Genomic DNA, 27,792 nt, shown 5'->3' with positions numbered 1-27,792 from the left:
ATTATATTGTTAATATGTTGTTAAAGTCACCAGTGAGAGACTAACAAAGATCAGTGAGAGATTAACAAAGACCAGGGGCTTCCCTGGTGGCTCAGATGGTAACACACACCTGGCCACAAAAGACAGAAAGAAATGCTGTATTAAAGTGATATGACAGAGAGTGATATGATAATGAGAATTATCAGTTTATTAGAGAAGACGCTGTGATATGACAACTTTTACTTGCCTGGATGCACTCACATAATAAATTTTATTCCATTTACACAGATCCCACGTACGTCAGGAAGTGAGTGCTAAGCTAAAGATAATATCCCACAGACTGAATCATTCCCAAGTGTTTTAAAGAAAATAAAATATGGACAAAAACAAGCTGAATTACACAGGTAAAGTGACCCCAGAATCACTCAGCACTCATGCGGATTCTCTATAAAACGGTTAATGAAATATATCAAACATACCAGGAATGTTATTTTACTAGAATATTCCTTGTGTCCCTTCCCCACATATCATCCCAAACTAGATGTAAAATGGCTTTCCTGATCTGGCACTGGCTGTGAAGTTAGTGTAATCTCCTGTACTGTCACTGGACTGCTTGAAAATCCATGTGTTATCCTAAAACTGTCTAAAAAGCTCCTGTTGGGCCACAATCATGAATGGATTAGCAAGTTAAATACATGTAAAATTTCTCTTGCTCTGAACACAACAAAAAAGTTCAAATTCAAATATTAGGTAGTAGATATTTCATCAATAGAACTTTAAATTTACATAGGGACCATAGATATTCACCATATTTCACAAAAACATACTGAAGGAGGCCAGTCATTACCACTACTTAAAATCTAGGGAAACTGTCATGAGCAAGATACATATAATTCCGGCTCTATAGAGAATATAGAAGGGAAGACTTAATTAAATTAATAATGGGGAGTTATAGAGAAACGAGCAGAGATGTCTAAACAAACAGATCTACCTAATTCAACAGGATAGTGGCAAAGTCAAAGGTATTAGTTTAACTAACTTTTCCCTAATATTATCATTTCATTTTCTCAAATTATAGATTCTTAATGTCATCTGATTTTAATTCACAACATATTCAAAGCTACCATTATTTTGAGAAATCCACCAAACTCTTAATTCATTACTGAATTCACAGTATTATAATATTCTACTAACTGTCCCTGGCATGAAATTTAAAGAATAAAGGAAACAAATGGGCCATCTGAATCTCATTTCTACATCATGACCAAAAGTAATTTCTCAGGTGTTGTGCTCATTACGTGCAAAAGGCTACCAAGGACTAATACCATATCTGCACTTTATAACAAATCCAAAGCAATTACAGGTTTCGAGCTTTGTACCTGTGTGATGGAGAAGGAGCTTCAAATTGAGGCACTGTGCTATCCTCACTGACAGGAGAGTATAAGCCGCTCATTTCCTGGAAGCACAATTATTAGAGTTATAGACACTCCAAAGAGAAGATGTATAAGTCAAAAGGAGCTATTTATTTCTTTCCAATCCCAGGGTTTATCGCTTCCTTTTTGTCTCAACATCCAAATTTCTCAAGGTTTCCTCTCCATAGAGTACAAAAGCAAGGATATCTGAAACTTACGAGACAAGTCTTTTTATGACATACATACTTAAAGAACTAGAAACTCTTTAATAAATATGATTCATTACTAATGAAGCCACCAAATGCATAAAAAGACAAATGTAAATATTTTTAATGAGACATACTGTACATTATGTGAACAGTGAACTGCTGCTGCTGCTGCTAAGTCACTTCAGTCGTGTCCAACTCTGTGCGACCCCACTGATGGCAGCCCAACAGGCTCCCCCGTCCCTGGGATTCTCCAGGCAAGAACACTGGAGTGGGTTGCCATTTCCTTCTCCAGAACAATGAACTAGCTAATCATTTTTAATCTAGGTGAGAACCTACTGATAAATATTCAGACAAGTATGGCAACTGACTAAACAGTTTTGCCAACAGTTCCTTTGTCGGCAAAGGAATGACTCTGCTTTTTAATGCACTGTCTACGTCTGTGTTAGCATTAGTCAATCAGTCGTGTCCAACTCTCTGCAACCCCACAAACTGTAGCCCTCTAAGCAAGAATAGTGAAGGGGATTGCCATTCCCTTCTCCAGAGGATCTTCCCGACCCAGAGATTGAACCGGGGTTAGTCATAGCTTTTCTTCCAGGAGAAAGCATCTTTTAATTTCATGGCTGCAATCACCATCTGCAGTGAGTTTGGAGCCCAAGTAAATAAAATCTGTCACTGTTTCCATTTTTTCTCCATCTATTTGCCATGAAGTATGGAACTAGATAGCATGATCTTTGCTTTTAGAGCTGAGTTTTAAACGAGCTTTTTCACTCTCCTATTTCACCTTCATCAAGAGGTTCTTTTGCCACCATAAAGGTGGTGTCGTCTGCATATCTGAGGTCATTGATATTTCTCCTGGCAATCTTGATTCCAGCTTGTGCTTCATCCAGCCCGGCATTTCGCATATAAGTTAAACAAGCAGGGTGACAATATGCAGCACTGACAATATGCAGCAGGGTGACAATGGAACCAATCCATTGTTCCATGTCCAGTTCTAATTGTTCTGTCTTGACCTAAATAGAGGTTTTGCAGGAGGCAGGTAAGGTGGTCTGGTATTCCCATCTCGAAGAATGTTCCACAGTTTTTTGTGATCCACACAAAGGCTTTAGAGGAGTCAATGAAACAGAAGGAGATGTTTTTCTAGAATTCTCTTGCTTTATCTATGATCCAACGCATGCTGGCAATTTGATCTCTGGTTCTTCTGCCTTTTCTAAATCCATTGTGAACATCTGGAAGTTCGTGGTTCATGTACTATTGTAGCCTAGTTTGGAGAATTTTGAGCATTCCTTTGCTAGCATGTGAAATGAGGGCAACTGTGTAGTAGTTTGAACATTCATTGGCATTGCTCTTCCTGGGGACTGGAATGAAAACTGAACTTTTCCAGTCCTGTGGCCACTGCTGAGTTTTCCAAATTTGCTGGCATATTGAGTGTAGCACTTTCACAGCATCATCTTTGAGGATTTGAAATAGCTCAGCTGGAATTCCATCACCTCCACTAGCTTTGCTTGTAGTGATACTTCCTAAGGTCCACTTGACTTTGCACTCCGAGATGTCTGGGGCTAGGTGAGTGATTCATCATGGTTATCTGGGTCATTAAGATCCTTTGTGTATAGTTCTGTGTATTCTTGCTACCTCTTCTTAACAGCTTATGCTCCTGTTAGGGCCATACTGTTTCTGTCCTTTATTGAGCCCATCTTTGCTTTGCATGAAATATTCCCTCGGTGTCTCTAATTTTCTTGAAGAGATCTCTAGTCTTTCCCATTCTATTGCTTCCCTCTATTTCTTTGCATTGATCACTTAGGAAGGGTTTCTTATCTCTCCATGCAATTCTTTGGAACTCCGCAGGCAGATGGATGTATCTTTCCTTTTTCCCCTTGACTTTCACTTCTTTTCTTTTCTCAGCTATTTGTAAGGCCTCGCCAGACAACCATTTTGCCTTTCTGCATTTCTTTTTCTTGGGGATGCTTTTGATCACCACCTCATGTACAATATTATGAAACTCCATCCACAGTTCTTCAGGTACTCTATCAGATCTAATCCATTGAATCCATTCATTACTTCCACTGTATAATCGTAAGGGATTTGATTTAGGTCATACCTGAATGGTCTAGTGGTTTTCCCTGCTTTTTTCAGTTTAAATATGAATTTTGCAATAAGGAGTTTGTGATCTGAGCCACAGTCAGTACCCAGTCTTGTTTTTGCTGACTGTATAGAGCTTCTCCATCTTTGGCTGCAAAGAATATAATCAATCTGATTTCAGTATTGACCATCTGGTGATGTCCATGTGTACAGTATTCTCTTGTGTTGTTGGCAGAGGGTGTTTGCTATGACAAGTGCATTCTTTTGGCAAAACTCTGTTAGCCTTTGCCCTGCTTCATTTTGTACTACAAGGTGAAACTTGCCTGTTACTCCAGATATCTTTTGATTTCCTACTTTTCATTCCAGTCCCCTATGATGAAAAGGACATCTTTTTTTTGGTTCTATAAAGTCTTGTAGGTCTTCACAGAATTGTTCTACTTCACCTTATTTGGCATTAGTCAAAGTTACAGTTTTTCTAGCAGTCATGTACTAATGTGAGAGTTGAACCATAAAGAAGGCTAAGCACTGAAGAATTGATGCTTTTGAACTGTGGTGTTGGAGAAGACTCTTGAGAGTCCCTTGGACTGCAAGAGTAGCAAACCACTCAATCCTAAGGAAATCAATCTTGAATACTCACTGGAGAGACTGATGCTGACGCTGAAACTCCAATACTTTACCCACCTGATACAAAGAGCCGATTCACTGGAAAAGACTCTGATGCTGGGAAAGATTGAAAGCAGGAGGAAAAGCAGAAGACAGAGGACGAGATGGTTGGATGGCATCATCGACTCAATAGATATTCGTCTGGGCAAGCTTTGGGAGCTGGTGAAAGACAGGGAAGCCTGGTGTGCTGCAGTCCATGGGGCCACAAAGAGCTGGACACGACTAAGCAACTGAATGACAACTGGATCATTACTGTTCAACTCACCAAAGTACAGAAAAACAGGATATATCAGTCTCTACTTTGAAAATATTCTTTGCAAACATTAAGAAAAGTAACATCCCTCTTGATGCAAATATTAGCTTTGTTTACTAACTGCTTAAACTCTAACTTTTGATCATTAACTCAGAGGAAAAGGGCTCCTAATAAATTATTGCAGAAATTAGGCCTGTTACTTTCTATATAATGGAGACTAACCCCATAAATTTAATGCAGCAATATAAAGGAAAAGCACAATTTTCATGAAATTGAAAAGCTACTCAAGATGTAAGAAATTCTTGATCTTACTTCCACTCTTTTGATATCCTCTTCCAAAACACTTAACTCCTTCTGAATCTGCTCCAGTTGCTGTAGATTAGAGAGGGGGGAAAAAAAAAAAGCCTAAACCAAACCACACTAGCACGACCACAATCATAAAGTAATTTTACATTTGGAATATGATTTCTAGGAAATTGTGCCCTAATGGTAAATTGTAGGGGTGAAAAACTGCAGATAAAAAGCACTGAAAGTTCCTATGTTACGAAGTAAATGTAAAGACTTAATATTTAAGAAAATAGTACTTTCTTTAATACAATAATTGACTTTATAACAAAAATATTAAAGATGAACAATAACAATATGATTTAATAAAAACAGAAGATATCCAAAGAACTTTCAAATCACCTCATTTAACTGTCAGCAATTAATGTCAGCATGTCAGTTGTTAATCTCATTTTAAAAATAAGTCTCGAAGATTAAATTCTACCACCCAAAAACAATCACGTTACCCTCTTATGCATTTTTTAAAACATATTTAAGATAATGCCTCATCTTTGACATTCTGCCTATTGCACCGTAACTTTTACCCATGCCTTTAAAATGCAAAAATTTTAATTGTTATATCATATGTAATGATATATTTGACATTCATAAGTAATTCTGAACCATAAGAGTCTGCATTTTAGATTATATGAGTCTGCATTCCAAATTTTATTGATTATTAAAATGAAATTATTTGATCAAGAGAAACAGAAACTCTTCACTACATGAAACAAAACCACTTTCCAGAAACACTATCAAATTTAAATTTCTATAATTATTATATATAAGTGGCTGTCTTAATCTAAGCCAAATATATTGAAGCCAATTTTATTTTTTGGCCATGTCGTGCAGCATGCAGGATCTCAGTTCCCCAAACAGGAATCGAACCCATGTCCCCTGTGTTGGGAGCTCTGAGTCTTAACTACTGAACTTTCAGGGAAAACCCCTGAGCCAGTTTTTAGAATATAAAATAACAATAATGAATATATTTATATAATACTTATTGCCAGATGTGCAATAGGAAGTATTACACAGGAAAATAAATCACAGAAAGATTAAGTGACTTGCACAAGATCGCGGTAAGTACACAGCAGAACTGGAGTTGAAATCAAGGCAGCTCCAAAATTCATGCTGTTAACTACTATGTTATAATACTACTACTTGAAAACAGTACCTTATTATTTAACTTTATTTTACCTAATAACTAGTAGGGATAAACAGATTTTTAAGCATGTTTTCTTCTGAGGCAATATTTAGACAGTTGATAACATATTAACTCAAATATTAACCAATCTTAAACATTTTGCTAAGTTCTGTGAAGAACGGGATTTAGAAAACTCTAGCCCTTGGCCTCATGGAATTCAGTCTAGGGAAGAGCTTCCGGGTTGGTGAACATGTAGGTTGGTGAGTACATGAAGATGCTGGGAGAATGGCACACCTGGAGAGGGTACGGAAGCTCCATGCCCCTTCCCACATATCTCAGTTCTATCCTTTTATAATAAACTGATAATCCAGTGAGTAAACTATTTTCCTGTTACATGATCCATTTTAGCAAATTATCATATCCTTGGAGGGGGACATGGGAGCCACCAATTTATAGCCAGTAGGTTAAATATACAAGTGACTTCTTGGACATGCAATTATGATCTAAAGGGGCAGCTCAGTCTTGTGGGACTGAGTTCTCAACCAGTGGAATCTGAGGCCAACTCCAAATAGACAGTGTTAGATAGAACTGGCCTGAATTGAGTTCCAGGACACTCTGCTTGTATCTACAGAGAACTGGAGAACAAGCTGGTGTAAGAAATCACCTACGTAGTTGGTGGCCAGAAATATGGAGAGAGGGAATGAATAAAGGAAAAAGTGTTCTCCTTTCAGGCATCAATATAAGACATTATACTATGAGGAAATAGAAGAAAGACAAAGGATAACTGTTTTAAAAAGCAAAAAGAACAACTAGGCTAAGTTCACTCTGCAAATGTGTTTCATAAACCAGAGAGGCAGAATCTAGAATAAAAGCATAAAGCAGAGACCAAGAATGATTTGGAAACATATGAAGAAAAAGTTCATAAAGCTGAACTGTCATTATCTAAATGAAAACAGACCACAAATGGGAATGAAAATTGACAAATTTCTGGATCAAATCTGCCTTAACACTATCGTGAGTTTTGGGGATACTAAAATATTAATAATAATAAACACATAAGATGGAGAAATGCTACTTGAGAGGATAGTCCAAAGTCATCAATAGCCAGCACTCTCAACACAGTATACTGTATTACAACCCAAAGAAATTATTTAAAAATTTGAAAAATGAAGAACAGAAGTCTCTGAATCCCTTAAGACTAAAACATAAAAGAATTCAAAAATAGAACCCCCTTTAATTGACATTAGCTTTGGTGCAGTTAGGTATCATTGGAACTCATTTATTTGACCTTCACTATGATTGAATAAAAATATGCTGAAGTATTAAATTCAGTATCTTAATTTTGTTTTTTAGAGCTAATATAATCAGAATAAATTACAATTGCCAAGACCACATCAATTATCTGAAATAGTCACAACTGAACAAAAGAATACTGATAAACTTTCAGGAAAAAAAAACTGGTTAAAAAAAAAGTAGCAAAATTAATAATACTATATAAACAAAAAAAGCACTAAAAATAAATTTTTTTAAAAAAAGCACTGTATACTGATTAGAATATCCAACATCCAAAACACTGACAACACCAAAAGCTGAAAAAGATGTGTAGCAACAAGAACTCTCATTTATTCTTGGTAGGAATGAAAAATTGTACAGTCACTCTGAAAGGCAGTTTGGCAGTTTCTTTAAAAATTATACATATTCTTATCATATAGGCCAGTAATCACACTCCTTGGTATTTACCCAAGTGAGCCAAAAACTTTACAATTCCAAAAAAACACACTGATAACAGCTTTAGTCATAATTAACAATATTTGAAGCAACCAAGATGTCCTTCGGATGTGGTTCATAAAGACAATGGAATAATATTCAGTGCTAAGAAGAAATAAGCTTTCAAGTCATAAAAAAAATGAGGAAATTTAAATGTGTATTACTATGGAATATATGGAAAATCTCTGTACTATCTTCTTAATTCTTCTGTGAACTTAAAACTGCTCTAAAAAAGTCTTTAAAAAAATATAAATACAGTGAAGTAACTCTTAAAGAAAAAACACGAGAACAAAAAATCAAAAGAGAAAAGAAACAAAAACATAATAAAATGGCAGGCTTAAACTCTTTTACATTAAATGTAAATGGTTTAAATACAAAATTATAAGACTGAGTCTGGCAGAGTGAATGAAAAACCTCTGCTATATATAAGAAATTCACCTCAAATAAGTTAGTGATACAACAAAGAATCAAAGATTCAGCAGGATGCAAAACATTCTTACCACACTGTGCAACTGCAGGAAACACATTCTTTACAAGCACGAATATTTCAAAATTTAATGAACTAACATGTGACAGTGCAAATATCATACTCTAAAAACCAAATTATTTTCTGATAACAATGCAAATATAACAGAAATCCATAATTTTTTTTAAAAAAGGTCTCCATTGGTAGTACAGTAGATAAGAATCCACCTGCAAATGCAGGGGACGTGGGTTTGATCCCTGGTCCAGGAAGATTCCACATGCCACGGGGCAATTAAGTCCATGTTCCACAACTACTGAGCCTGCTCTCTAGAGCCCATGAGTAACAATTACTGAAGCCTGTGTGCCTAGAACCTGTGCTCGGCAACAAGAGAAGCCACCACAATGAGAAGCCTGTGCACAGCAACGAAGAGTAGCCCCCACTTGACACAACTAGAGAAAGTCCACAGGCAGCAACGAAGACCCAACACAACCAAAAACAAGTAACTTCTTTTTAAATGAAGGAATCCCAATATCCCAGTAATAAGTTTATCTATAAATAACCCACATGCCTGAGAAAAAGTATAATGAAAATTAGAAAATGCCATGACTCACTGGAAAAGACTATGATGCTGGGAAGGACTGGGGGCGGGAGGAGAAGGGGACGACAGAGAATGAGATGGCTGGATGGCATCACCGACTTGATGGACATGAGTTTGAGTGAACTCCAGGAGTTGGTGATGGACAGGGAGGCCTGGCGTGCTGTGATGCATGGGGTCGCAAAGAGTCAGACACAACTAAGCGACTGAACTTTTAGATGCAAGTAAAAGAACTATGGCCTGAAATGTGTATATTATTAAAAATAAAGTCTGCCTACTAATATGTATATCCAAGTTAACAAATTAGAAGAGAAACAACGAAATAAAACCAAAAAAAGTAGAAGGATGGACAACGTAATCATAAGGAGGGTAATTAAGAAAATGGAAAACAAAAATAAAATAGAGAACATAAACAAAGCCAAAAAGCTGGTTCCTGGATAAAACTCATAAAATTGATACATCCCTGAATCCCTGACATGACCTGATCAAAACAAACAAACAAACAAACAGAAAAATGTACAGCACCAATAAGCAGAGTCAGGAGTGAAAGACATCACTGAAAATTCTAGAGGAATTAAAAACTTAGTATTAAGACCAATCTAATATTAAAAAATTTGAAAAATTAGAAGAAATAGACAACTCTTTGAAAAAAATATAACATGTCAAAAATGGTATCTAAAACAAAAATCTGAACAAGCAGTAAATGAATCAACAAAGTTTCTGCAAACAACAGGTCCACACAGCTTTTCCAGCAAAATCCTTAAACATTCAGCAAGATATTCATCCCAGATTATACAGATTCTTCCAGAAAACAGAAAAAGAGGGTACATTCTCCAACCAATTTGATAAAATCAACTTTATAACAAAACCGGACAAGATCAGTGTATAAAAAGTTAAAGAACAATCTTATTAATACAGATACAATAAGGGAACCAAGGAGGGCAAACAACTGTCCTACTTATCTAGAATACAGAACATTCAGTGATAAAACTAGAACACTCCTGGGCAAATCAGGACAGTTGGTCACCCTAGGTGCAAAGCTGATTGAGTTTTTAATGTTAAACAAATAATGATCCATTTTAATATAATGAAAAAAAATTATATCATCTTAACTGCACAAAAATTTTGGAGAATACTCAACCCCCACTTACAATTAAAAAAATAAATTATCTTAGGAAACTGGGAATAGAAACTTAGCTCCTTGAATGATTAAAAAAAATACCTACCAAAAACCTACAGAAAACATCATACCTAATGGTGACACGTTGAAAGCTTTCACTTTGAGATCAGCACCAAGACTAGGATGCCCCGCTATCACCACTTCTATTCATCATTGTACCGGATATCCTAGCCAGCAGAGTAAGACAAGAAAAATAAATAAAGGATATAAGGATCATAAAGGAAGAAACTAAACTGTTATTATTTGCAGATGATGATGTGTGCAAAGAAAATACAAAATAATCTACAAATAAATTATCAGAATTAATGATTTTAACAAAGTTGCTGGATATTAAAAAAAAAAAGTATGTGCCAAAATCAACTGCATTTCTATATGCCAGCAATAAATACCAAGAAACTGAAATTAAAGACACAGACATCACTTAGAATAGCATAAAAATGATTGAAGACCTAAGGACAACTGTAAAATAGAGATATGTAAGAATAATATCCTGAAAAATATCAAAATTTTGGAGGCCATTTTTTGGAGGCCATTTTTAAGGACCTATATATACAGAGAGAAATACCATGTTCAACGGCTAGAGGACTCAATACTGTAAAGAGAGCCTCCCAAATTGATCTATGGAGTCAAAGTAATCCCAATAAAAATCACAGCAAGTATACCATGGAAACGTATCAGCTGGTTTTAAAATTTATAGAGAAATACAAAGAGCCATGAATAGCTGTGAATTTCCTAAAAAAGAATAGTAACTTACTTCAAAATTCTAGTATTTAATACAATGTGGTATTGCCAGAAAGACAAACAGAGAAGTGGAATAAAAGAGAGCCTGGAAACAGACCCATGTATGCATGGACACATGCTGTATAACAGATATGGTATTTCAAAGCAATGGGAAAAGGATGAACTTTTTAATTAAGGATGTTTGGACATCTGGATATTCATATGAAAAATTCCCAAGTAGATTATAGATGTATGTATGGGGAAAAAAAGAATAAAAGATTCAAGTAGATAATATAGCAAAATGTCTTCATGATTTCAGGTGGAGAATTCTTTACCTAATAGAAAAGGCACTAGTTATAACAGGCAAGACTAATAAATTTGACTCCACTATAGACAGAAACTTCTCTTCATCAAATAACATCATTAAGACAATGAAAAAAGCAGCCCAATTAGAGGGGAGAAAGATCTGCTATAGATAAGTAGGTAGACAGACAGACAGAACAAAGAATTTTTATTTAGAATATATAAGCAAACCAGAAGGAAAATCAATGAAATAGAAAAGATGCACAAAGCTTAAACCAAGTACTTCATACATACACAAAAATCCAAACGGCCAATTTATAGTACTGACTACTCAACCTCATTATCCATCAGGGAAATGCAACTTAAAACCACAAAGAGATACCAATATATATCCCAATATGAGCTAAACTGAAAAAAGTCTACTGATCTTAAGTACTGTCAAGAATATAGTACAATAGGAGCATTCCTACAATTCCTGTAGGAAGAGTAACCAATTCAACTACTCAGGCATTGTTTGGCATTATCTACTAAATTTGAAGATGTACATATCCTATGACTTAATAATTCCATTTCTACATAGGAAGCATTGAGAGATATATTCTAATATATACCTTGATAAGACAGATATATATATAAGATAGTAACATTGTTTGCAATAACAAAAATGGTGTGCATTCAATTAACAGAATACTATACAACAACAAAAGTGAATCGATTATAGCCATATACAACACTAGGGATGAATCTTAACACTGAGCCAAAGAGAAGAACAAAACATTACATAATGCAGAAGTGCATTTATATTAATTTAAAAGAAGAGACTTATAAATTAAAAATACTTAGACTTTAAAACAATGAAAAACAGAGAGGTCAGAATACTGACTACCTAAAGGCAAGGGAAAAGACTATAATCTGGAAAGGGTAGGCAGAGAGCTTTACGAGTCCTAGCAAAAATCTATCATTGGATCAGGATGGTGGTTACTTGGGATGACTGCACTATGAATCTTTAAACTGTAATTTGTTTTACAAACTTTTCTGTGCTTTACTTTGTATAAAAATATTAAAATGCAATATATTTATATTCAAAATAAAACTTCAAACAAAACCAAAAGGAAACCAAGGTTCCTCAAAACTGTCCTATTACAAGGAATTAAAAAGGTACCACAAACGACCAAAAGTATATTTTAAAATTAAACTGAATAAAATGTAAGGCAAATTGTTCAAATACTAGTACAAATGTGCACCAAGGAGACTGGCTTTTACATAGAACCTGGAGCCCTCTTGTTCAATCTAACTTTGAAGAAAAGAATAGTGCATGTTCATTTAAAAACATATATTTGTTAAGTGCTGTGGTAGGCCGGCTCTAAGACAGCCTCCAAAGAGTCCCACCTCAGAATCCATAATCTGTGTAATTCCCTCTTTGTGTAGGCTGGACCCAAAAATTTGCTTCTAATAGAAAAAACAAAACATTTGTTGAGATGTAATTTTCAAGATTAAGCTACAGAAAGCATGTGACTGCCATCTATAAAACCCTCTCATTTTCTTACTTTCTCACTCTGAGGAAGTCAGCTGCCGTGGAGTTAAGTTATCCTATGGAGCAGCCCATGTGGTAAGAATTTGGTATCTCTTCCCAACAGCCAATGAATTAATTTGGATGCATTCCTATCCCTGTAGAACCCTGGCCAACACCTGGATTGCTTAGCTTGGCGAGAAACCCTGAGCCAAGGCACTCAGTTATTCTACACCAGGATTCCTGACACTAGATAGTAAATGTTTGCTGTTTTTAAGCCATTCAATTTGATGGTAACTTGTTACACAGAAATAAACAATTAATGAAAATGCCTACTCTGTGCCTTGAACACAATACTCTCTTAATACTCAAAAGAGAGTCAATAGAAAAAAATAAATAAATTACAATTCTAAAAGCAAGATGTGACACTTGAACAAGTAAGTATGTTAACTCTGAAGAGCAGACTCAACTGCCCAATTGGAAGTTCTGCATAAAATCACAAAGCTAATTTCCAGAGTCTGAAAGCTAATCTTGATGAAAAAAAATCAAAAGCAGTAACTGACCTCCTGGTCAACCTGTATTATTTTATAGTTATATGATATATCCTTCTTGCCTGAAACGATTTCAAATCTAAATATGTTGCAAGCATTAAGACACTCTAGAGAAGTGTGAAAAATCTCAGAGAGAAAAGAAAACCTTAATAATTCAGATCACAGGTAATAATTAGCCATTTCATTTACTCCCCAGTTACCCTTATATTTGGATTGTTCACTTAATTGATTCATTATCAAGTAATTTCCTACGTATTAATTTCATTCAATGAGTTCGAAGTCTAATATAAAAAGAACCACATAAAACTACTGCAAACCAATTTGATGTTGTTTTAGGAGGGGAGAAAGCATGTATGAAATAGAAAAGACTATCACTTTTCCAAAGAATTTGCTATAGCAATGATGGATGGGTACTGAATTAATAATTTTGTTTCCATATGTCATAAAATGTTCAGCTTTATTACTTAAACTATGGTTCAAGGACCAAGAGCAGCAGCATCTGGAGCTTGCCAGAAATGCAGATTATTAGGCTCCAACACACACCCTCTTCATCAGAACTTGGATTCTAAGAAGATCCTCAGGTGATTCTTAAACAAATTGAAGTTGAAGATAAAGTACCCACCAAAAAAATAAAAGTCATTTAAGTAAATATAAATCTTCAATTCATAATGAAAATAATTTTAATAGATATTAAAACATATTAAAATCACAACTGCTACCTCAGCAAAAGTTAAAGGAAAATACAATCATAAACCATGTGAACAACATTTAGCTATAAACAGAAGCATAACATGGAAAAATCCAATCTGAACAAAGTAAAAAAAAAGCTAAAAATAGACATCATGAATAGTCAAAAAAAAGTGGAAATATAAAAAGTGCAAAGATAATATAAAGTTCTGGCAATGCACAGTTATCAAAATAAGTTCTCATCTTTTTATTTTCAAAAAATAATAAAGACTGCCTGAAGCCTAAAATACATGGTTATATTTTTTTGAGTGAAAACCTAATTAGACAACTGAAATTAAAAATTTAAGATTTGAGTCAGTCAGTAATTTAAATATAAAACAGTTTTCAAAGTTATTTTAGCATGCTACTGAGAATATAGGATTTTGTCTTTGGTTTTCCCGTATTTTATACTAGTGTGAAATGACTTTGACATATTAAAATACTTAGTTAGCACACTATGCTTATAAAATTGCTAATAAAAAGTTATTTTTTAGTTATCCTGCATGACTTACACTTTCCAAGTTCTAAATACGTAGCTATATTTTTACTTGTTTTTCCTCTCCAGCATGCATTTTAATCATAGGAAAACTGTAACTCGTATGTTTTCTTTTCAGGGTGAAAGTTTGAGCCTGTCATTTGAGCCTAACTTTCATTCTTTGAGGCTATTCTTTATAGCGCTGAGGTAATGTCATTATTTTCAAATCTACAGAAAACTTTTTAGCTCATCTCTAAAAATGGATTTTTAACATATCAAGTTGCAAAGGTAAAAGAAGTTAAATAACAAAGCTTAAAAAAAAAACAAACACAACTCCTGAAAACTTAAATGCTTTCAAATATTTAAATAAAATTTTAAGACTGAAGTGATTTCACAAAAATGGGGACAAAAATGTCAAGAATCAACAACAGTAAAGAAACATTATGTAAAACACACAAAATAATATACCTCTCTCTTATTTCTTCTTGCAACCTTGAGGAATTCCATAAGGATCTGTAGTTGGGCTGCATGTGATTCCTATAATAGAAAATTATAATTGTTCTTTTAAATACAACTTTGAGTTCAAAGTCTTCTTTAACACCACAGTAGAATCAGTATGAAGCAACTTTATTCATCCATTTAAGTTAGTCTCATTTCTATTTTGTCAGTTTCCTACTTGCTAATTGGCATTTTTAAAAGCTAGCCATTATGGGCTTCCCCAGTCGCTCAGTGATCAAGAATCCGCCTGCCAATGCAAAAGACGCGAGTTCAGTCCCTGGTCCAGGAAGATCCCACATGCCAGGGAGCCACTAAGCCTGAGCATCACAGCTACTGAGCCTGTGCTTAGAGCCCGGGAGGCACAACTGCTGAGCCCACACACCACAGAGCCCATCTCCGTGACAAGAGAAGTCACTGTGATGAGACGCCCTCAGACCACAACTAGAGAGTAGCCCTTATTAGCCAGTTAAAATTTGAAGCGTCACTGAGGTATTGTACATACTACAAAAAAGCATGGCCACTTTGGCTTGCAGGATCTTAGTGCCAGCACCTTGGCAGTGAGAGCAGAGTCCTAACCACTGGACAGCCAGGAACTCCCCACTTCACTTTCAATGAACTGAAACTAGCTCAAGGAACAAGTGAGCTCCAACTCAGCTAAATTCCTGATCAACCCAAACATGTCAACTTCTTATCCTTGCTTCCTGACAAATAAAAAGACAAGACCATTCAGGAAGAAAGTATTAACCACTTTAGTCTAGCTATACTGCTTTTGAATATAGAACATCTAAGACATAATTAGGAGATCCAACCAGTCCATTCTAAAGGAGATCAATCCTGGGTGTTCACTGGAAGGACTGATGCTAAAGCTGAAACTCCAATATTTTGGCCACCTCATGCGACGAGTTGACTCCCTGGAAAAGACTCTGATTCTGGGAAGGATGTGGGGTGGGAGGAGAAGGGGTCGACAGAGAATGAGATGGCTGGATGGCATCACCGACTCGATGGACATGAGTTTGAGTGAACTCCGGGAGTTGGTGATGGACAGGGAGGCCTGGTGTGCTGTGATTCATGGGGTCACAAAGAGTTGGACACGACTGAGCGACTGAACTGAAGACATAATTTTAAAATTACAAGACATGAAAAGAAGTAGGAAAGTCAAGAGAAAAAAAACAGGGTAAAAGAACAAAATTCACGAATGACTCACCTGCTTGGATAAGCAAAAAAGAAAAGACTTTTAAAATATTTCCATATATTACTAAAGAATTGAAAAAATGGACATGAGTGAAAAAACAGAAAATTAGAAAAGAACTGAAAAATCAAAGTGCAAATCCTAGAAATGAAGAATACAGTCTGAAATAAAAACAAAATAACTTCAGATAAAGTTAGGAACAGATGGACAGAGCAGAGGAAAGAAAGAACAAATTCAAAGACAGTTAAAAAAAAAAAGAAGCACCAGAAAAATGTGGGATAATATGAAAAATAAAACATATGATTGGAACCCTAAGGAAAAGTAGAGAGCACAGGGCTGAATACTGTTCACATGTTCAACAAACAGATCCTCCTGTTCTGTGAAACACAACCAGAATAAATATTTTTAAAATGAAACCTAGGAATACCATAGTCAAACTACTGAAAACCAATGTCAAAAAGAATATCTTAAGAGCAGCTAAAAAGGATACAATATTTTAAGGGGAAGAACAGTAAGAATGACTGGAAACTTCATCAGAATCAAAGAAGCAAACAGAAAATGAAAATATATCAACAAGGTGCTAAAAGAAAACCAAAAAACTAGACTTCTATGAAGATCAAACCTATCAGCTCTACAAGAAACAGAAAAGAAATCATACAGACAAAAGGGAAATGACTCAGATGGAACCTCAGGTCTACAAGAGAAAATATAGACATCTCAAAGGGTAAATATATTGGTTCAAAAGGGTCCTTTTCTATCCTTTTTTGCAACATATCTTCAATAGACTAGTGACTTTTCAAAGCAAACATAGGTGGAGTTTATAACATTTATAATTTGAATCACAAAAGGTAGGAGCTTGGTAAATTGAAATACTATAAGATCTTACATTTTCCAGAAAATGGTATATAGTTGACCCTTAAACAACACAGGTTAGAATTGCACAGGTCCACTTATACACAGCATTTTTTCAATAAATACAAACTATAGTACTACATGATTAACAGTTGGCTGAATACATAGATAGTGAACTGTGGATGTGGAGGGCAGATTATCAAGTGAGATTCAGATTTTCAAATTCACAGGGGTCAGCATGTCTACTTACTGCATTGCTTAAAGATCAACTGTATATTTAATGTTGATTTGAATAACAATGTCCTGGAACTGTTACACTATAAACTCAAGGTTGATTGTGAAAAGTAAAAGAGGAATTCTGTAATCTTTAGAGAAACCAATAGAAATATAATAATTATAAGCAACATGCAAAAAATAGAGACGATAATATGCTAAAATGAAATCCTGGAACAACAATGCTCTCTAAAGAAAGCAAGAAAGAAGAAACAGGAAATAAGGAATACATGGAAAACTAGAAAACAAATACAAATGTGGTGACCTCAAACCCAGCCACAGCAATGATCATATTTAAATGGACTTAAACACTTGAATTAATGAGCTTATTAGATATCATTAAAAATTCAACTACATACATTTAAGAGACACACTTTTATTTTTTTTTACTATACAAAAAGCTTTTTTAATATAAATTTATTTATTTTAATTGGAGGCTAATTACTTTATAATATTGTATTGGTTTTGACATACATTGACATGAATCTGCCCAGGGTGTACATGTGTTCCCCATTCTGAACCCCACACCCACCTCCCTCCCCATCTTCCCACCCCTCTGGGTCATCCCAGTGCACCAGCCCCCAGCACCCTGTATCATGAATTGAATCTGGACTGGAGATTCATTTCACATATGATAATATACATGTTTCAATGCCTTTCTCCCAAATCATCCCACCCTCGCCCTCTACCAGAGTCCAAAAGACTGTTCTATACATCTGAAAAGACACACTTCTAAAATATAAAGGCAACAATAAAACGGAAGTACAAACATACAGAAGAATATACCATAGAAATGCTGCTGCTGCTGCTAAGTCGCTCCAGTCGTGTCCGACTCTATGCAACCCCATAGACGGCAGCCCACCAGGCTCCCCCGTCCCTGGGATTCTCCAGGCAAGAACACTGGAGTGGGTTGCCATTTCCTTCTCCAATAGAAAGGCTAGTCATAACTAAACTACTTAAGCTATATTATCAATAACATAAGAAAATATAAAAACAGACTTCAGAACAAGGTATATTTCCAGCATTAAATACAGACAATCCATAGTGACAAAGGGAATGATTTATCCAGAAAACATCACAATCCTAAACATGTATGTACCTCATAAAGAGCTTCAAAATACATGATGCAAGAATCATAGAAACCAATGAAAAATAAATAATTAAAAATATTTTTAACAAATCCCTGGCAACCCACTCCAGTATTATTGTCTGGAGAATCCCACTGACAGAGGAGCCTAGTGGGCTACAGTCCACAGGGTTGCAGAGTTGGACACGACTGAAATGACTTAGCACACATCAATAACCGACGCAGCAAGGAAAAAATAAATACCCGAATAAGAGTTCCAAAGAATAGCAAGGAGAGATAAGAAAGTCTTCTTCAGCAATCAATGCAAAGAAATAGAGGAAAACAATAGAACGGGAAAGACTAGAGATCTCTTCAAGAAAATTAGAGATACCAAGGGAACATTTCATGCAAAGATGGACACAATAAAGGACAGAAATGACAGGGACCTAACAGAAGCAGAAGGTATTAAGAAGAGGTGGGAAGAATACACAGATGAACTGTACAAAAAAGATCTTCACGACGCACATAATCACGATGGTGTGTTCACTCACCTAGAGCCAGACATCATGGAATGCGAAGTCAAGTGGGCCTTAGGAAGTACCACTACAAACAAAGCTAATGGAGGTGACGGAATTCCAGTTGAACTATTTCAAATCCTAAAAGATGATGCTGTGAAAGTGCTGCACTCAGTATGCCAGCAAATTTGGAAAACTCAGCAGTGGCCACAGGACTGGAAAAGGTCAGTTTTCATTCCAGCCCCAAAGAAAGGCAATGCCAAAGAATGCTCAAACTACCGCACAATTGCACTCATCTCACACGCTAGTAAAAAAGTCATGCTCAAAATTCTCCAAGCCAGGCATCAGCAGTACATGAACCGTGAACTCCCAGATGTTCAAGCTGGTTTTAGAAAAGGCAGAGGATACAAACGACTATGTATCAAATAGATAAGCAACAAGGATATATTGTATAGCAGTATTATATAGGGAATTATAGCCATAATCTTATAATAACTTTTAACCTGTAAAATACTGAGTCACTATGCTGTGTACCTGATACTAATATCATATTGTTAATCAACTATACTTCAATAAAAAAGTATATACTGTTTATGAAAAAAAAAAAAAAAAAAAGAAAAGGCAGAGGAACCAGAGATCGAATTGCCAACACTTGCTGGATCATCAAAAAAGCAACAGAGCTCCAGAAAAACATCTATTTCTGCTTTATTGACAATGCCAAAGCCTTCGACTGTGTGGATCACAATAAACTGGAAAATTATGAAAGAGATGGGAATACCAGACCACCTGACCTGCCTCTTGAGAAACCTGTATGCAGGTCAGGAAGCAATAGTTAGAACTGGACATGGAACAACAGATTGGCTCCAAATAGGAAAACGAGTATGTCAAGCCTGTATATTGTCACCCTGTTTATTTAACTTATATGCAGAGTACATCATGAGAAACGCTGGGCTGGATGAAGCACAAGCTGGAATCAAGACTGCAGGGAGAAATATCAATAACCTCAGAAGTGCAGATGACACCACCCTCATAGCAGAAAGTGAAGAAGAACTAAAGAGCCTCTTGGTGAAAGTGAAAGAGGAGAGTGAAAAAGTTGGTTTAAAGCTCAACATTCAGAAAACTAAGATCATGACATCTGGTCCCATCACTTCATGGATGGGAAATAGATGGGGAAACAGTAGATACAGTGTCACACTTTATTTTTGGGGGCTCCAAAATCACTGCAGATGGTGACTGCAGCAATGAAATTAAAAGACCCTTACTCCTTGGAAGGAAAGTTATGACCAACCTAGACAGCATATTAAAAAGCAGAGACATTATTTTGTCAACAAAGGTCCATTTAGTCCAGGTTATGGTTTTTCCAGTGGTCATGTATGGATGTGAGAGTTGGACTATAAAGAAAGCTGAGTGCAGAAGAATTGATGCTTTTGAACTGTGGTGTTGGAGAAGACTCTTGAGAGTGCCTTGGACTGCAAGGAGTTCCAACCAGTCCATCCTAAAGGAAATCAGTCCTGGGTATTTGCTGGAAGGACTGACGTTGAAGTTGAAACTCCAATATTTTGGCAACCTGATGCGAAGAGTTGACTCATCTCAAAAGACTCTGATGCTGGGAAACACTGAAGGCAGGAGGAGAAGGGGACGAAAGAGGATGAGATGGTTAGACAGTATCACCAACTCAATGGACATGAGTTTGGGTAAACTCCAGGAGTTGGTGATGGACAGGAAGGCCTGGCGTGCTGCAGTTCATGGGGTCGCAGTGAGTCGGACATGACTGAGTGACTGAACTGAACTGAATATTAACAAATGCTACATTCACAAAGCACAAGAAGTAACACACTGTTTTTAAATGAAGGTGAACATTTAACACAACATAGACTTTATACTGAGCTATAATAAAAATCACAATAAATTTCAATGGACCAAAAGCAAACAAATTGAACTTACAGGCTAAAATGCAGTGAGGAAGATAAGAATTCCTATTTCAAACAACAAAACAGCAGGCTAGGTATATGAATGGATGCATTTCAGACAAAGGACCAGAAATAATACATTATCCCAGAAGCTAGGTGGGAAAAAACTCGAAAAACACAGGCATCAGGAGGAATACTCTCAAAAAGACTGCCTCAGCAGTGAGGGAAAATTAGCTAGACAAAAATCTATTCTAGTTCTCCCTAATAGAACTTAAAACACAAGCTTCAAGAGAATCAAGCTATTTTGAAAATACTTAACTAGAACAAAGCATAGGAATGTGTAAAGAATACAAAATTAACAATATTAAATATGGTAAAATATACAATTTCTGGCATCCAATCACAAAATTAGTAAGCACACAAATAAGGAAATGCTGCCCAAAACAAGCGGGGAAATCCATCACTTAAAACAGAAACAACAATGACACAAATAGTAGAATAAGGAAGCACAGTCATAAAAAAGTCCTACAAGTTAGTACAAAGCATAAGCAGAGACGATGGAATATAGAAAAAAGCAGTGAACTTACACAGAAAGAGAAACTATACAAGATGAACTAGTTGGGGTAAAAGATAAAACATAAGTAAGCACAGCTCTTTATCCATGAGCTGTGATACAACTTCAGTCAGCCTAAGAAATGTATAATGAGAGTTCCCAAAGTAGAAAAGGTGACAGAAAAATATTTGAAGAAATAACAACTGAAATTTTTCCAAATTTGGTGGAAACTATAATATCACCATCCAAGAATCTCAAAGAACCTCAAGAAGAAGAAACATGAGGGGGGAGGGGGAACTATACCAAGGTATATCAAAGTCAAAATACAACCATAAAAAGAGCATACACTGAGAGAAATACAGTTCATTTCGAGGATCAAGACTTTATCTCAAACAATGCAAGACACTGGATGATGGAGCAACATCCTAAAAATACTGAAAGAAAAATATTAAATCTATAATTCTATACTTATTTGGAAGTCCCTTTCAGATACAAAGGATAAATAAAGACATTCTCAGATATAAATGGTGAAAGAATTTATCACCAGCAGAAATAATAAAGGCTGTCTTTCAGGCTGAAGGAAAGTTACTGACGGAATTCAAAAGAACGAATGAAAGAGTGAAGTGAATGGAAAACAAAAGAATGAAGTACACCAGAAATGATAAGTCTATGGGCATACACAGAACTTTTAAAATATATCCACAGAGTATAATTCACTATTCAAAATTAATCATTTATTAGGGAGTTATGACATACACAGAAGTAAAACAACTGACAAAAACAGTACAAAGGCTGAGCGGGAAGTATACTGGTGTAAGTTCTCATACTACCAATGAAGCAGGATAATGTTACTTAAAGGAACAATGTAATGTAATGTAACAGAATATATATAATTATATTAAAAACGCAAAAGCAATCACTAAGAAACCAAACGAAACGTTATCTCTGACAAAACTCAACAAGACAAAATAAAATCATAGCAAATACTCAATCTAAAATCATATAAATCATTGTCTTCAGTTCAGTTCAGTTCAGTCGCTCAGTCGTGTCCAACTCTTTGCGACCCCATGAATCACAGCACACCAGGCCTCCCTGTCCATCACCAGCTCCCGGAGTTCACTCAAACTCATGTCCATCGAGTCGGTGATGCCATCCAGCCATCTCACTCTCTGTCGTCCCCTTCTCCTCCCACCCCCAATCCCTCCCAGCATCAGAGTCTTTTCCAATGAGTCAACTCGTCCCATGAGGTGGCCAAAGTATTGGAGTTTCAGCTTTAGCATCAGTCCGTCCAATGAACACCCAGGACTGATCTCCTTTAGAATGGACTGGTTGGATCTCCTTGCAGTCCAAGGGACTCTCAAGAGTCTTCTCTAGCACCACAGTTCAAAAGCATCAATTCTTCGGCGATCAGCTTTCTTCACCATGATACAATTCAACTGGAATTCAATTATCAAAATACCATTTGACAAAGTAGCAATATCCAAAACACACACACACATTTCTTACAAATCAATAAAAAAAAACAATCTATTAGGAAAACTGGTATAGGCTATGAATAAGCAATTCAAATAAGAAACCAAGATAGCCAAACAAATGAAGAAATTGTCCTCACTAGTTACTAAAGAAATATAAAAAATACAAAACAACAGAACATACACAAACAAGCATTTGGCAACTATCAAACCAACAGAAACTAAAAAATACCAAAGGTTGATATGGTACAAACTCACAGAAGAGCAATTCGGCAATATTTAATACGGTTAAAATGTACATATAAGCCCTATGAATAACAATTACACTTCTTAAATCACTTAAGTATTTACATATGAGCACAAGAAGACATGAATAACAACACTGAATGCATTGCTGACAATCATGAATACAGAATAACTTAAATGTCCATCAACAGGAGAATAGAAATGTTCATGCAATGGATAACTATAGAGAAGTTAAACAAACTAGATCTATATTCATTAGTGGAAACCTCATAAAGTAAACAAAAAAGGCATATGTCAAAGGATAAACACAGTTTGAAACTTCTAAATCATACAAACAACACTATATATGATTGTAGATACAAGTATATATTTTATTAAAAAAAGGGTTATACACACTTCAGAAGGATCCTTGCAAACTTCAAATGGTGATTACTCTGGGAGAATGGAATGAGATGAGACGGTGTTAAGTATAAAAAAATATATAATTTTCAAAAGGCAGATCTAAGAAAAAGTGTTACTATTTATTAAAACTGAACCTCATGCGACGAGTTGACTCACTGGAAAAGACTCTGACGCTGGGAAAGGTTGGGGGCGGGAGGAGAAGAGGACGACAGAGAATGAGATGGCTGGATGGCATCACCGACTCTGTGGACACGAGTTTGAGTGAACTCCGGGAGTTGCTGATGGACAGGGAGACCTGGCGTGCTGTGATTCATGGGGTCGCGGAGAGTCGGATACGACTGAGTGACTGAACTGAACTGAACTGAAAGAGGGTAAGTCAAAAGTTGCCTTATTTACTGTATTTTTCTGTATGCTGGAAACATTCATCAAGTTTCAGTTCAGTTGCTCAGTTGTGTCCGATTCTTTGCAACCCATAGACTACAGCACGCCAGGCTTTCCTGCCCATCACCAACTCACGGAGCTTGCTTAAACTCATATCCATTGAGTCGGTGATGCCATCCAACCATCTCATCCTCTGTTGTCTCCTTCTTCTCCTGCCTTCAATCTTTCCCAGCAACAGAGTCTTTCCTAAGGAGGCACTTCTTCTCATCAGGTGGCCAAAGTATGGGAAATTTAGTATCAGCATCAGTCCTTCCAATGAATATTCAGGATTGATTTCCTTTAGGATTGATTGGTTTGATCTCCTTGCTGTCCAGTTCAGTTCAGTTCAGTTCAGTCGCTCAGTCGTGTCCGACTCTCCGCGACCCCATGAATCACAGCACGCCAGGCCTCCCTGTCCATCACCAACTCCCGGAGTTCACTCAAACTCATGTCCACAGAGTCGGTGATGCCATCCAGCCATCTCATTCTCCGTCGTCCCCTTCTCCTCCCGCCCCCAACCTTTCCCAGCATCAGAGTCTTTTCCAGTGAGTCAACTCATTGCATGAGGTGGCCAAAGTACTGCAGTTTCAGCTTTAGCATCAGTCCCTCCAATGAACATCCAGGATTGATCTCCTCTAGAATGGACTGGTTGGATCTCCTTGCTGTCCAAGGAACTCTCAAAAGTCTTCTCCAACACCACAATCCAAAAGCATCAATCCTTTGGCACTCAGCTTTCTTTATGGTCCAACTCTCACATTCATACATGACTACTGGAAAAACCATAGCTTTGACTACAGACCTTAGTTGACAAAGCAATGGCTATGCTTTTTAATATGCTGTCAAGGCTGGTCATAGCTTTTCTTCTGTCTTAAATGAGCAAACGTCTTTTAACTTCATACCTGCAGACACCGTTTGCAGTGATTTTGGAGCCTAAGAAATTAAAATCTCACTGTTTTCATTATTTCCCCATCTATCTACCAGGAAATGATGGGACTGGATGCCATGATCTTAGTTCTCTGAATGCTGAGTGTTAAGCCTGCTTTTTCACTCTCCTCTTTCACTTTTATCAAGAGACTCTTCAGTTCCTCTTCACTTTCTACAGTAACAGTGGTATAATCTGCATATCTGAGGTTATTGATATTTCTCCCAGCAATCTTGATTCCAGATTGTGCTTCATCCAGCCCGGCATTTTGCATGATGTACTCTGCATGTAAGTTAAATAAGCAGGGTGACGAAATACAGCCTTATTTGGAACCAGTGTGTTGTTGTTCCATGTCCGGTTCTACTGTTGCTTCTGGACCTGAATACAGATTTCTCAGGAGGTAGGTAAGGTGGTCTGGTATTCCCATCTCTTTAAGAATGCTCCACAGATTGTCATGATCCACATAGTCAAAGGCTATGGCGTAGTCGTTCAAGAAGTAGATGTTTTTCTGGAATTCTCTTGCTTTTCTATGATCCAATGTATGTTGGCAATTTTATCTCTGGTTTCTCTGTCTTTTCTAAATCCAGCTTGAACATCTGGAAGTTCTCGGTTCAGTACTGTTGAAGCCCAGCTTGGAGAATTTTGAGCATTAATTTGATGGCATGTGAGATGAGTGCAGCTGTGCAGTAGTTTGAACATTCTTTGGCACTGCCTTGGGACTGGAATGAAAACTGACCTTTTCCAGTCCTGGGGCCACTGCTGAGCTTTTCAAATTTGCTGGCATACTGAGTGCAGCACTTTCACAGCATCATCTTTTAGGATCTGAAGTAGCTCAAGTGGAATTCCACCACCTCCACTAGCTTTGTTCGCAGTGATGCTTCCTAAGGCCCACTTGACTTCACACTCCAGGATGTCTGGCTCTAGGTGAGTGATCATACCATCACAGTTATATGGGTCATTAAGATCCTTTTTGTGTTACAGCACACGAGCACGGCAGCTGCGTTTGTACAGTTCTTCTGTATATTCTTGCCACCTCTGCTTAATATCTTCTGCTTCTGTTAGGTCCATCCCATTTCTGTCCTTTATTGTGCCCATCTTTGCAAGAAATTTTCCCTTGGTATCTTTAATATTCCTGAAGAGATCTCTAGTCTTTCCCATTCTATTGTTTTCCTCTATTTCTTTGCATTGATCACTGAGGAAGGCTTTATCTCTCCATGCAATTCTTTGGAACTCTGTATTCAGATGAGTATGGCTTTCCTTTTCTCCTTTGCCTTTTGCTTCTCTTCTTTTCTCAGCTATTTGTAAGGCCTCCTCAGACAAGTCTGCCTTTTTGCGTTTATTTTTCTTGGGGATGGTTTTGTTTTGATCACCACCTCCTGTACAATGTCACAAAACTCCATCCATAGTTCTTCAGGCACTCCATCAGATCTAATCCCTTGAATCTATTCGCCATTTCCACTGTATAATCATAAGGGATCTAATTTAGGTCAGACCTGAATGGCCTAGTGGTTTTCCCACTTTCTTCAATTTAAGTGTGAGCTGGCAACAAGGAGTTCACGATCTGAACCACAGTCACCTCCTAGCCTTGTTTTTGCTGACTGTATAGAGCTTCTCCAATTTTGGCTGCAAAGAATATAATCAATCTGATTTTGGTATTGACCATCTGGTGATGTCTGTGTGTAGAGTCGTCTCTTGTGTTATTGGAAAAGGGTGTTTGCTATGACCAGTGCATTCTCTTGGCAAAACTCTATTAGCCTTTGCCCTGCTTCATCTTGTACACAAAGGCCAAACTTGCCTGGTACTCTTAGAATCTGTTGACTTCCTACTTTTGCATTCCAGTCCCCTATAATGAAAAGGACATGGTTTTTTTGGTGTTAGTTCTAGAAGGTCATGTAGGTTTTCATAAACCATTCAACTTCAGCTTCTTCAGCATTAGTGGTTGGGGCAAAGACTTGGTTATTGTGCTATTGAATAGTTTGCCTTGGAAACAAACAGAGATCATTCTATCATTTTTGAGATTGCACCCAAGTACTACATTTTGGACTCTCTTGTTGACTATGAGGGCTACTCCATTTTTTCTACTTGCCCACGGTAGGAGATATAAACATCATCTGAATTAAATTCACCCATTCCAGTCCATTTTAGTGCACAGATTTCTAAAACGTCGATGTTCACTCTTGCCATTTCCTGTTTGACCACTTTTGTTTTACCTTGATTCATGGACCTAACATTCCAGGTTCCTACGCAATATTGTTCTTTATAGCACTGGACTTTACTTCTATGACTAGTCACATCTACACCTGGGAGTTGTTTTTGCTTTGGCTTCGTCTCGTCATTCCTTCTGGAGCTATTTCTCCACTCTTCTCCAGTAGCATATTGAGCACCTACCAACCTGGGAAGTTCATCTTTCAGTATCACATCTTTTCGCCATTTCCTACTGTTCATGGGGTTCTCAAGGCAAGAATACTGAAGTGGTTTGTCATTCCCTTCTCCAGGGGACCACATTTTGTCAGAACTCTCCACCACGACCTGTCCATCTTGGATGGCCCTACACAGCAGGGCTCATAGTTTCACTGAGTTAGACAAGGCTGTGATCCATGTGATCAGTTTGGTTAGATTCCTGTGATTGTTAGAATTCAAAGTAAAGCAAGAAAACAATAAAGGAAAAATGCTATAATACCTATGATACTTTTGTTCTGAACTACCTCCCTCTTCAAAAAGATCTGAGTTCTAGAACTAAGATACCTGTATTTCTTGAATTCTAAGAGACACAAAGATTAATACTGACAAGTCAAATCGGGAATAAGGTTAACAGCTCTCACATTCAGAATGTTAACTTGTCTATCTTCAGTACAGAAGCCCCCACACACCCTTAAATGAGCCTGTAATGTGATAGTCCAGAAAGTCTCTCTTTTACCACCACCAGGGCAAAGACTTCTAGTGTTCTCTTAAGGTCAATGGTTATAGTTGTACATGAAGGGATCAGAGATTCCAATTGCTTCTTAGTCAGATTCTGAACAAATTATCCTGTTTTCACAACCTTTACTCTATGAGGAATCTCATGCTCCCAAATCCAAGGAAGGCCTTTTTTCCATAATCTAAATAGGGTTGGTTCCCACCA

The 27,792-nt window shown here is 36.8% G+C and overlaps 1 protein-coding gene across 5 annotated transcripts in view; it reads right to left on the bottom strand.

The window, feature by feature from the left end:
* Positions 1 to 27,792, bottom strand: part of COP1 (COP1 E3 ubiquitin ligase) — a 221,298-nt gene that overhangs the window by 146,631 nt on the left and 46,875 nt on the right. For 3 of the 5 annotated variants that reach the window (XM_055419200.2, XM_055419201.2, XM_088845315.1), the window contains exons 6-8: positions 14,822 to 14,890; positions 4,905 to 4,964; positions 1,359 to 1,435 (exon numbers count right to left, since the gene is read on the bottom strand). In XM_055419200.2, the coding sequence (XP_055275175.1) occupies positions 1,359 to 1,435; positions 4,905 to 4,964; positions 14,822 to 14,890 (206 nt within the window). The remainder of the gene's footprint in view (positions 1 to 1,358; positions 1,436 to 4,904; positions 4,965 to 14,821; positions 14,891 to 27,792) is intronic. The other 2 variants (XM_055419202.2, XM_055419203.2) reach the window with 2 other exon arrangements.

Source organism: Moschus berezovskii, chromosome 17 (assembly GCF_049115385.1).
Source record: "Moschus berezovskii isolate FMDL1 chromosome 17, NW_MosBer_1.0, whole genome shotgun sequence".
NCBI lineage: Eukaryota > Metazoa > Chordata > Mammalia > Artiodactyla > Moschidae > Moschus > Moschus berezovskii.
This window is presented reverse-complemented; position numbering and strand designations above follow the sequence as displayed.